An 11,954-nucleotide genomic window follows, 5' to 3' on the forward strand; every position below is an offset into this window, starting at 1 on the left:
AAAATACAGAAACATGTCTTACTGAATACTGGGAAAGAAGCGTTTCCTTTCAACACCTGGAATTCCTGTTCTAATCTCCTCCGTAAGTCTATTTGCTCAAACAAAACCTTCTGGAGTTCTTCTAATAAAGAGAAAAGAAGAGCAGTTCTGCTAAACTGTATAAATAATTCTTGAGAGAACTATTATGTGGGGCAATTCATTACTATAAGACAAAATATTTTAGCAGTTAAAAAAAAAAAGTGTTGCATAGACCTAGAATAGATTTTATGCAGAAATCCATGAATATAAATCAATGTAATATATTATTTTAAAGTATTATATTACAGTGTCATGTATTGATTGATATATATGCATTAATCTCAATTATATCCACCCAAAGGTCCATATATTATTCATATGTTACTTGTCAAGCTTAAAATATGGTGCAGAACAAAAATGCCCCCTATTATCCTTATATTCTATTAAAACAAAGAGCAGGTTTATACGATCAAAGCTAATTTTTTTTACCTTTCCCCATGTTTTCTACATCCTTCTTCAGTGAATGAGGTGAATTGGTTTCTTGCGTGTGTTCGCCTTAATAAAGAAAGGAAAAAAAAGTTGTTGATTTGCAAAAATTGCATTTTATCGGATGTTGCTTTTACTCTGCATCTTCTCCGATGGTCTGGAAAAAAGGTTTCACCACAGCATTTAGAGCTCCCTCTTTGTAATCTTTAAGCAGGACAAGCTCCCACTGATGTCCAGGGGCGTTTTCCTTGTACAAAGACAGTACAATTTGGCCCACAGCATCATCACTGGATTTGTGAAGCTGTATCTTCTCCTTGGACCTTAAGCATCATCTTGCTTTCTGCACAGATGTTCTAGGCTTCAGAAATGCTCTCCAGGACACGTCATTGCTTAGAGAAACTTTTTAAATAAGTAAAATGTATTGCCGTGTTGTCCGGTATACTGTAGTTCCTAAGGTAGCAGTACATGCTGCTTTGAATACGTTTTCTGAAGAGCCTGAGTGAGCAGAGACACAAGGGCTGACGTATGGTATCTCTACTCCCCCTTACCCAGAGGTGGGGTATGGTGGTTATGCAGGGCACGGGACTACTGTTACTGATTTACAGGCATATTTCTCTCTCTTGCCCTGCACCCCAAAAGCTATGTCTAATAACTGATGTTTTTCCTCCAATACATATCAAAAACACAATTTTTCCACTTTTAACACCTTAAAAATGCCTCTCACAAACACCTTAAAAACCACTTAATCGATCTAGGGCCCATGCAAGAGGTGGTTACTAAAATTACTTTCTGTTTTTGAATTGGAACCCAGGCCACTCTGCATAGCTACGTTGGTCTCCGCGGTTTTCCACACCATCATATTTAAAAGTGTTGTCCTCTTCTTCAAGGCCCTGCAAAATCCTGATCCTTTCGCAACTAAACATCTTCAGCTTTAGGTCATCAGCCTTGCTCTGCCGCTAAGGCCAGCCTCAGGGCCTCTGTCTGTCCCCTCCTAAATATCTCTCTGCCTCCTTTCATTGCATAGAGCTGGAACAGAGTGCCCTCCGAGCTGCAGACTGCCGAGCCATTACCTATTCTTCCTGTTCTCCTGAAAGCCTCACTAAATCCAGGGATGCCCACAAGAAGCGCACACATAAAAAAACCCCAAAACAAATAAATCAGCCTTTTCCCACCCCCAAACCTCCCCCCATGTCCTTCCTGGGATTTAGTCGTCTCATCAGAGAGGCATGCCCTGAGCCATCTCAATGGATGGAGCCCCTTCTTGCTTCTTTTGGCTGGACTTCCAGATTAAACCTCTGTCATCAAAATCCCTTTTGAAGCTCTCTTTTTGCTTGCTGTGGCATTACAATCCAAATCCACTCCCATAAAATGGTGCTGATACATTTGAGCAGGCAAGGTCTAAGTGAAGCTTGTGGGGTGGTGGGCTCCGAGGGAGATTTTCTACTGGGAATTTGTCAACAGGCAGGTATAAGCATCAATCCCTTCATTTTGTTGTATAATAAAAAGCTTTTGTTTTTCAGAGATTAATGAGGATTTAGGATACTTCCATTTCAATTAATTCTTTTAACAAAATGAATATGAGACTATAACAGGTACATACTATTTCTGGATTTTGCTAGTAGGTTGTTAAATTAGCACTAGGTTTGCCAATTGCTGGGCTTGTACACTCTTCATGGAAGGATCTGTATCCTCCATGATTTGAAGGGACTTGGTCCATTTTGAGGGCTCCCACAAATCTAAATTACTTAGAATACTCTTGTTATATCAATGAAATGACTCTGCTTTCTTCACTGTTGATCTCCTAGGAGCATACTTCTCATTATGTTGCGTAGCAGTATTATTTGACATTGTAGAAAATATGGAGCCTGGTATTTAAGACTGCTGAGTGAAGAGCTGGGCTTAACTTCAGTCACAGTCCCAAACCCTCTGCTTCTGAAGTATTGTGCGCCTTATCCAGTTAAGTCTCACAACATTTGGGTGGGCTTGGAGCAGCTCATAACCCTGTGCTCATACAATTAAGCGATGAACAAACGTTTGAAAAGCATCTAAGGACATGTGCAGATATTCCTGGGACTCGATCTACGATCTGACTTTATGATCTGATCTTATCTGATTAAGCTGTGCAATCATAGATTGGGTCCCATTTGTGCCGACGTTTGCCAGTTCTGGGAACTGCGCTGGGAATGTGATCTAAGTCAGTTGGGGTGGGGGGAAGAGCAGAAGGGATCAGGGGGGCTAGTGGGTCCATAAGAAAGGTTGGTTGGGTTGTGGGGGGCTAGTGGGTCTGCAAGGGGGACAGTAAAAATAGCCCGGTGGGGGTGGGGGTTGGAAAAGTACAGCTCAAGGGCTGGGGCGAGTAACTAGGCTTTCCCAGCCCCAGAGCTGCTCTCCAGACATGTACACATTGGGTAGATCAGGCCCTAAGTTAGATTGCACCCCCTAAATTAGATTGGCCATGCCATGTTTTGCCCAACCTAACCCCTCCAAATATATGTACAGTTTGGCATTTCAGTAGACCTCACCCTAGTTAGGTCAATCTAAGAGTAACATCTGCACCTACCCTAAGTGATTGAAGGTCCTGACTTCTTTACAGATTTCAGCACTCGGGAACAGATTTTCAGAGCTCTTTGCATCATTAGGTGCTTAGATGAGCACCTTGTGCTATTTTCAGGGACATAGGCACTTAATAGGATTTTCAAAAGTGCTTATGGGTCAGTGATTCTCAACCAGGGATGCTACAGCAACCCGGGGCACCTTGGTATCCTTTCAAGGGTGTCGCAGGGTGCCATGCAGTGTTAGCACAGTTAGGCATGCAAACACAATTCACATGATAAACCCAGAGATTTCAAATAGGAATCCATCATTTTAAATCCATTCTGACCTGTTGTGGTCTTCATGAGTTTGTTACAACAGAAGAATTGCTCTAATATTTTTCTGTAGTCAAAAAATGAGTGAGAATGAAGAGCTGGCATTTTCTGAGGAGTGCCATGAGTCAAACAAGGAGTGCTTTCAGTCTAAACAGGTTGAGAACAACTGATCTAAGTGCCCTTTGGCATCTTTAGAGGCCTAAGTAGCTTTAAAAATCTAGTCCCTAGATGCCTCTCTGAAAGTCAATGCAACTTAAGATTCCTAAATTCCTGCACTTGTCAAGGGCAATTTAAATGTGTGGTGTCCTACAAATATATATATTTAATTCATATAAATGTGAAGTAACAAGGAAAGCAGAATAATTAATTCTGAAGACATAAATTGAGTCATAATAATGGAGACCAACAAGACAGGCACAGAGGTGCCTGTGTTTCTAACAATATGTGCTAGAAGATTTGACCAGTCCTTACTGACTATTATTCTATATGCTCTTAACCTATTTTAATATTTGATTTTATGTCTGTACATAGCAGTTGATATTTTCATAACAAAGGGCAGGATTTTCAAAAGCACCAAAGTCACCTAGAAGCAGAAATCCCTTAAGATGACCTGCATCGAAGTGACCGAGAACTATGCATCCCAATGAAATCAGCTTCAACTCAATGAGACTTTCACTAAGGTGCATTTGAATAATCCCACTCCTAGGCCCCTAAATTTGGATTTAAAGCTCTGATTTTAATTTTGTAATTACGAAATTCCAGACTGCGATCATCGCTGTGGCATGTGAGGCTTCAATACTGCGGTGGATCTGCTCTCAGAGATCCAGCTGCAGGAGCACAGGAGTGCATTTATTATGTGATGTGGGACTCCTGATGTTTGCCTACTTCGAATCTATTTGAAAATGCCAAACAGTTATCGTAACTTGTGGGAATCTGCGCTTTTAAAATATTACACTTATGCAGATTAGTACGAGTTTAAACAATTAAAATGTGAGACTCATTTTAAGCATTCTTTTTAATTCCATGTGAAGACAATTAGTAGTTTAAAATTACATTCAGAAGACTAGTTACACAGATAGATAAGAGCTTAGATGATACCGAGATGTTAGCATCTTCCTCTTGAGGCCTGGACTGAAATCTGGCTTACATCATATTGTAAATGAAAGCTGTTTGAAGGGCTGAGCTTTGACTATAACAGATATCTGTCCACATCATAAAAGATGTTGGATCATTAGCAGTCTCCAAATATGAGTTTGATCGGCTGAACTTAGAACCTAATGGGCTTTAGTCCACCTGGTAAAAGATGTGGGATAATTAGCAATCTCTGCTTAAGAGGTATCCAGAACTGAAGGGAGCATACTGCAGAGCAGGTGATTGACAGATCTCCACAGAGATGTTTGCAATTATTCAGCCAGCCCTAGGTGATGTATTCATGCTGAGCAGAACAGTATTTTAACCAGAAAAAATCTCACGCAGCAATGTTCGGATGCACCAATAAAACCAGTGCAAAAACCAATGCAAAGGATGGCCACCCAAGTTCTGTCACTCTTAAAATGCACAGAGTCTAATCCAGAACGTCTACCGTACAGGAAACATAGAAAAGCACAGTCAATCGGACAGGAGCAGCTACAGCATCCTCGGAGGTAGGCGAGGATGGAGCTAGACTCTCCCCTCCAAGTTCCTGACCAGGACAACAACAAGACTAATCTCAGAAACTCCACCTGGCGATAGCTTTATACACATCTATGACACCGGATGCTAAGCCCAGGGCATGGTGAAATAGGAATTTGGGAGTTTAGCCTAACCTGCACAAATGCAGTACACAGACACGATCGATAAAACTCCTGTAAGAGTTGCCCTTAAACAAATAAATCAACAGTACGTTTTTGCACATCTACAATAGTAGACTACTGTGGAATCCAAGATATGACAACTTTTTGATGATTATCCAAGAAATGACAACTTTCTGGTGATTACTGCTGTTATTTATTATGTGTGTGAGCACTCCTCTAATGCAAAGGTCCCAAGTGAGACGGGGGGCTCCATTATGCTATACACAATGACAGTCGCTGCTGTGAAGAGCTTAACATCCCAAGAGACAACACAATGAAAGGATGGGAGAAGCATTATCCTCATTTTACAGATGGGGGACAGAGGCAAGGGAAGTTGAAGCGAATTGCCTAAGATCACGCAGCAGGTTGGGAACAAAGGTAGTTACCGAATCTAGATACAGCTGAAGTCTTGACCAGTTCCTTAACCTCATGTCAATTATTTCTCTGGCTTACGCGTTACTAATGAGTCTTGGATGGAGCTTAATGTAAAAAGCCTGCTGGACTAATGCTCTCAACTGAGCAAAATTCTTAGGGAGACAGACACATTATGCACGTTACAGAGTGCCAACTGCAATTTGACCCATACAATATTGACTTCTTAAGAGTATGCCTATCATCTTACTTGTTTTTTTCCACAGTCAGCTTTTGTCTCTTTTGGGCATTTTTAATAAGAATCATGTTTAACCAGGTTCCCCATTTTTGTGCACGTGGGCTAGAATTCATCAATATTTTAACCAAGGTAAACATTTAAAACCCTTTCTAGGAATGGAAAATAATACTGCATGTCTCATTATTGGACTAGATTCAAATCTCAAATTATTCCCAGAAGCAATTCTAAGTAACTCCGCTGAGGTCCACAGAATTTCACTAGTTTTACATTGATGTAATTAATGACAAGCTGTTTTTTCCAATGAAAGGTTTTGTTTATATGGAAACTCTGAACGTATCTTGATAAGGGACGTGTGTAGATCAAATTCTACTTCCAGTTAGATCATTGTCAATCTGAAGTAACTCCGGGGAAGTCAAAGGCAGATTGGTGGTACTTTTTGCAATAAATTCAAAATAAATCAAAACATTTTAGATGATAGATTTGAGTATATTTCTAGGAGCATTCACATTACTTCCTACAGCTTTCTTTTAAAAGATACAAATCTCACAGTGTATTTAGGTCAGCTAAAGAATAATCAGGATTAACATATAATGACACCTGATGTTAAAAGTGTTAATTACTCTATTGTTCTGATGATAAATCTACCCATTTTCCTTCAAGAGAACCATAAAAACTGTATGCATCTTATAAGCAGAATTGACTTATAATTGGGTTCCCTGACAGTCTTGACCTGTGCATTTTTGTGCGTATGAAATAAAAAAATTTGAAGTCAGAATTTTTTCAACATAATTTTATCTTAGTATTTTTATATATTTAATGCTTTGGGTTATTTCCTTGCGTATTTGATTCTCCTGTAAGATTTTATCAAGGCAATGGAGTTAAAGGTCTTTCCCTGCAGTTATTAACATGTTTAGGGGAAAAATATTTTTTTTCCTAAACTTGAAACTGAAAATGAAGAATCAATTTATATGCCAGGCCAGCTTACAATCATAGCAATATGGAATCCTCTACAAAGGCATAACTTTTCACCCTGAATTTCTATGAACTATTAGTGTTTTGAGACAGAAATTTGGGGAAGACATTTTTTACAAAACACAAGGATTGCCAGATTGTACTCCCACTGCAATTAGTGCCAGTTCTGCTGTTGATTACAAAAGAAGCAGAACTGAACTCTAACATTTGAGAAGATACCAGTTTGTTACCAACACTTCAGTCAATCAATCAATCAATCAATCCATCCTACAAACACTTATGCACATGAGTAAGGCTATTAATATGGATGGTTTTGCTTGAGCAATGTAAGGTTATTCATAGGCTTGAGTGTGTGGAGCACACAATCCTCAAAAAAAAGCATGAAAGACTATTTGTAGGACATGAGTATGCACAGCAGAAGATAAATCACTACAATACACGAGGTGCCAATCCATTTAAAAAAACCTTCACTATCACTGTGCAGTTGGGAATATGCTATCATGATAAGCTAATGTGAAAGCAGAATTGGGGAGGGTCTTACTTGTGTTCAGAAGATTTCCTGCAAAACACTTATCCTTTACTTCCAGAAGTCAGTGCGCACTTACATCCAATATGCCTTAAAATCAGACATGAAACATATTCAAGGTCTACAATTTTGGCACTTATACTACTTCTGCATTCAATATAAAAATCTCATTTATGCCTATATATTTGTATAGATGCAGTTTCAGTATTGCCTGCATTTCCCTTTTAAAATGAGTTTATATAATAGGATTGTGAATCTTTTCAAAGCACGTGAAATATTAAAACTGTATTTGTTCTGAGAAATTGTTTTACCAAAAAAAAATAAATAAAAATCAATAGATTTAAAAATACTTATCAAGCTAAGAGAAAAATAAATTGAACAATCAATGTCAACTAAGATTTTGTTAGACGTCAAAAGAATTGCTGGAATCACTTTTACATGCATTAAATAAGAGTGTGAATAGTTTTAAAAAAGTGAAGGAACACAGCAGAGCTGAGGGGAGACCATGAACACATATTGTTGCAAAATTTGTACCAATTATTATTCTTATTTTAATCAGTCCATCTTATTTGTCCTCCCTCTTTCCAAAAGTTCAGCTGCTTCTTTAATTGCTATTTTGATGGGAAACCTAAAAGCAGACCAGAGATACAGCTGGTAAAGACAGTCCCACAAGCTTCTGGGTCTCCACCCTATTCCAAAGCAGGTAAATCCCCCTCTCGAAAGGCCACTCGGCTAGATATCTTGTGATCTCCTGGATTCAGAAGAAGGATCACAGCTGGGCGGCAGTCAGATGAGTTGGAAGGAAAAAAGCTTGGTTCTCCGACTTCCCAGCACAGAAGCACTGTGGCAGTAGGGAAATTTCTCTCCCAGTTACTAGGCTCAGCTTTAAAGATTCTGCGATCTAAGGCTGCTGCTCTTGCTGTGACAAAAAATATCTAAATCAGGGAGCAGAAAGGAGTATGCAGCATAAAGAGGAGCTCTTCCAGCATCCGTGGCCTTCCCCTCCTGTCTCCCCCGAAGAACAGAAAGACCTTTGGGTAACATCCCATGCTGTGCCACCATGAAAAGCAGGGTCTGGGATTCAGGGAGGGAGACCAGTTAAAGGAAACCACCTGCAAAAGCAGCTTTTTAAAGATAATTGGGCATATGACTTTTTTTTTTGTGCTGCTGCTTGCCGTAAAAATAGAGCCGCAACTGTGTTTTCATTTTAAATGATTTTAAAAAAAGGTTTTGCCCTGTACTTGTTTTTCCCATTTAAAAAACGCATTGGATTGTCAAGTCTGGCCTGCACTGTTGTTTCTAGAGTGTTTCCCAGAGGCCTCATCAGGCCTCTGTGCTCTCACACCTTAATTGAAAGGGAGGAGGTGCTGAATATTTAACTGACTTCCTTTCTCCTCAGTGTTAATTAAAAGCTAAATAGGTGTTTAAAAAACAAACAAACAAACAAAAAAACCCAAAGATTTTTAATCAGTCTAAGGAAAAATCACTTCCCCCATTAATAGCTCAGGCAGCACTCTCCTGGGCCTTGTCTACCCACAAACTTGCGCGCGAGGAATGCTTTAAAATTTATGTCGTCGGGCTGGTCCGACCTCCTGTCTAGATGCTCATATTTTGGTTGAAGACTGATGCATTTTTCTTTCATTGTGTAAAAGAAGATTCGACAACATTGAACCAGGTTTCTATTTAAACAGGAAAAAAAATAGCTGTATACAATCTTGCCCTGATTTAAATATGGCTTTATCTACACATGAAGTGATTAACTCCATTTGTAAACATTCACATTCAGGCTCAAAACAGACGGCTGGTTTAATCCGGGACTGATTGTCCTGGATTTTGACTCATTGAAACGAATCAAGAGATGCCGGGACAATCATTTACACATGGCACTTGAGTGGAAATTACCTCGAATTAGCCTTGGTTGACCTGGTGGCCAAATGTCAATTTGGTTACTTTACAGGTTCTGAAAGTGGGACAATGAACGTGTAAGATCCCAGAATAAAATTCTTTGTCCTGGGGTAAAACAGCCATTTGTTTTTAGCCACAGAGATGTAACACGGGGCAGCTGTGATGCACAGAGGCAGTGGTGACTTCCAGCTGCCACCGCTCAGACACACAAGTTGGTAGATGGGGCTGCTGCCCCGGCCATCCTGCCTTACTTACACTACTGTTCATGTACCAAGAAAAGATGTGTGTGTTGTTCAAATTAGTTCAGTAAATGAAAACAAAGACCCCGTTAATCTAGAACATGAGTGTGCACACATGAACTGAGTCAGGAACAGGCCTGAGTGTGAATATGCCTGAAATCGGGTTATAACACATTGGTAATCCAACAGGCAGTGCATTGTGTGTGGACGAGACCTTAGCTCTCATGATGCCTAGTAGCTGTCCCATCACCTGTTAGCAAAACCCTACATTTCTAACATTAAAAAAAATCAGAAGCATGACAGCTACATTTCCGACTTCTTTCCCACATGATAAAGCAGCAAACTGGGAGCTTCTATAGTGCTTTCCATGGGAAGTGCTCAAAGAACTCTTTAAACGACCAAAGAGTTTTGTGCTACCCCTGAGAGCTGGGCTATACAAAAGGAAAAATAAGTACCAGAAAGCCAAGCAATTTGCCCACGGCCCCACATCAAGCCTGCAGCAGACCCAGGAACAGAATCCAGTTTCCCTGAACTTTGAGTCCGACTCTTTACCACTAAATCCAGTTTTCCTCTAACAAGGTTCTCACTACCTCACCATGTCCAGGCAATTTATTTGTAAGCTTGATCAGCTGGAGTTACTCTCTCCCATCCATGGCTGTGCAAGGGGATTGCTGCCTTAGGACCTCAGCAATTACTGCAGACTGCAGAAAGCCCTTGCCTTACACCTGCATGGAGCTTTCTAGTCCCTTGTTTTAAGGACTTCAGTAACAAGTTGGCTCTTCGCAGTGTATAGTTCAGCCTGCAATGAAGTCAGACTCTCTGGCTTGCACAGATACGTATGGATGTGAAGGCCATTGCTATTTTATATGGACATACACAACAGTCTGCAGTGATGGAGTCACCAGAATCTACTCCATACATAATTATGGATTTAAGAGACATAGATTTGAAGTGGAAGACTCGAAAGGCACTATTTGCTGTTAAAGGAGCTATTAGTCTTTTTTTCACCTATACAGTTCTTGAAGAAATCTTATGCAAACAGACATTTGCTAAATGCACTCAAATATTTTCAAAAGGAGCAATGTCACATTTGGGGATAAATAACAAATACTTTTGTTAAGAGTCAGCAAAGCCTCTCTGTTCTGGAAAGCATGCAAGTACATTCCCAAATGCTCTCTTGAACTGGAACCTAAATACACACGAGTCGCAAAATCTCAAACATTGAAACATTAATTTGCCTTGAGATTGGAATAGCTTTAAAGAGAGCCTGTTCTATCTCTGTGCAGATCAAGTCTACTTCATAGCCTTCATTTTGAAATTTAAAACAAAAGATGCTGATTAACACCCCCCCCACAACAAAGACATTATTGTGTAGTGTGCAAAAAATGAAGGGCAGGGTTCCAGTATTTCCTTGCCCAGTGATTCAAAAATCATGGGACAAAACTGTGAGTGGCTTAATATTAGGAGGTTTTGTAGGGTTTTATATTTTAAATAATTAATTTGAATTTCTTTTTATTTGCTATGATCTCTCTAAAGTATATTTTGAGGCTTTCTTTTTCAAGCATAAGGGAAAGAAAATTAACTTTGTTCTCCAATCAAAGCTCATGTAATCCTGGGATTCCAGGAGCTGGGAGTTAAAAAAGCCCCACCAAACATTGACAGACTAGTATCAAAATCATGAAGCTGAGTACCACCAAGCTCTTCTGTAACAGCCCGAGGAGATAACGCTAGGTGAATCACATCTAAGGCTTCGATTCTACCCAACTATTCTGTGAATGGCAATCAGGGCCTACACCTGAATCCTTCTCTTTTCTCTCCCCATGTGAGTGCCTAGATTTCCTTTGATTTTGGTCACCAGTTTACATGAAAATGTTAGTGTTATTTAAATGGAAGGCATGACCTGGCTGCCCCTGGCCTGGGGTCTACTTCATCAAGTAAAGACTAGAGAACGGGGACCACTGAGTCACTTTCTATTGACTTCGGTGAGTTACTTTTGATTTATCACAGTGTAAATTAGAGCAGAATTTGACCCACTGATTGCAATTTCATTTTTTTTCTAAAATGACTGCCATGTCATTAATTAAAACATCGTCACGAGGCAATTTTGACAGGACTGGAGAGTCAGAAAAAAGTCTTTATCATTTTATGAATGCCCAATTTGCTACTCGTACTCGCTACTTTGCCAAATCAAGATTTGGAGCTGATTCAGATCGCTCCCTGGGGAAGGGAATTTTTTCCCAAGCATTTGCAGCACCTGCAAAGAAACGTATTTAGTGCTAGGAATTTCAGCCTGTCTAGTCTTCAGCTCCAAATGGTAGAGGAGGGTCAGGGTGGAAAAGAACTGGACCAGTTACGTAAGTTAGGCACAGGTAGCTCTTGAAAGGGCCAGGGGAGCTGAATCATTTAGAGCTCTCTTTCAGAAAGCTGTCTGATTGGAAAAAAAAAAAAAAAAAAAAAGGTATTTTCACCTTGTGTTTATTGGTTATGCAACAGAAACTG

The 11,954-nt window shown here is 39.9% G+C and overlaps 1 protein-coding gene across 1 annotated transcript in view; it reads right to left on the reverse strand.

Moving 5' to 3' along the window:
* Positions 1-11,954, reverse strand: part of LOC102375590 (SKI family transcriptional corepressor 2-like) — a gene marked incomplete at its 5' end in the record, with an annotated part of 36,944 nt that overhangs the window by 18,809 nt on the left and 6,181 nt on the right. The window contains 2 exons of the mRNA XM_006038351.3: positions 23-121; positions 508-573. Of these exons, the coding sequence (XP_006038413.1) occupies positions 23-121; positions 508-573 (165 nt within the window). The remainder of the gene's footprint in view (positions 1-22; positions 122-507; positions 574-11,954) is intronic.

Source organism: Alligator sinensis, unplaced genomic scaffold, assembly GCF_000455745.1.
Source record: "Alligator sinensis unplaced genomic scaffold, ASM45574v1 scaffold1932_1, whole genome shotgun sequence".
NCBI lineage: Eukaryota > Metazoa > Chordata > Crocodylia > Alligatoridae > Alligator > Alligator sinensis.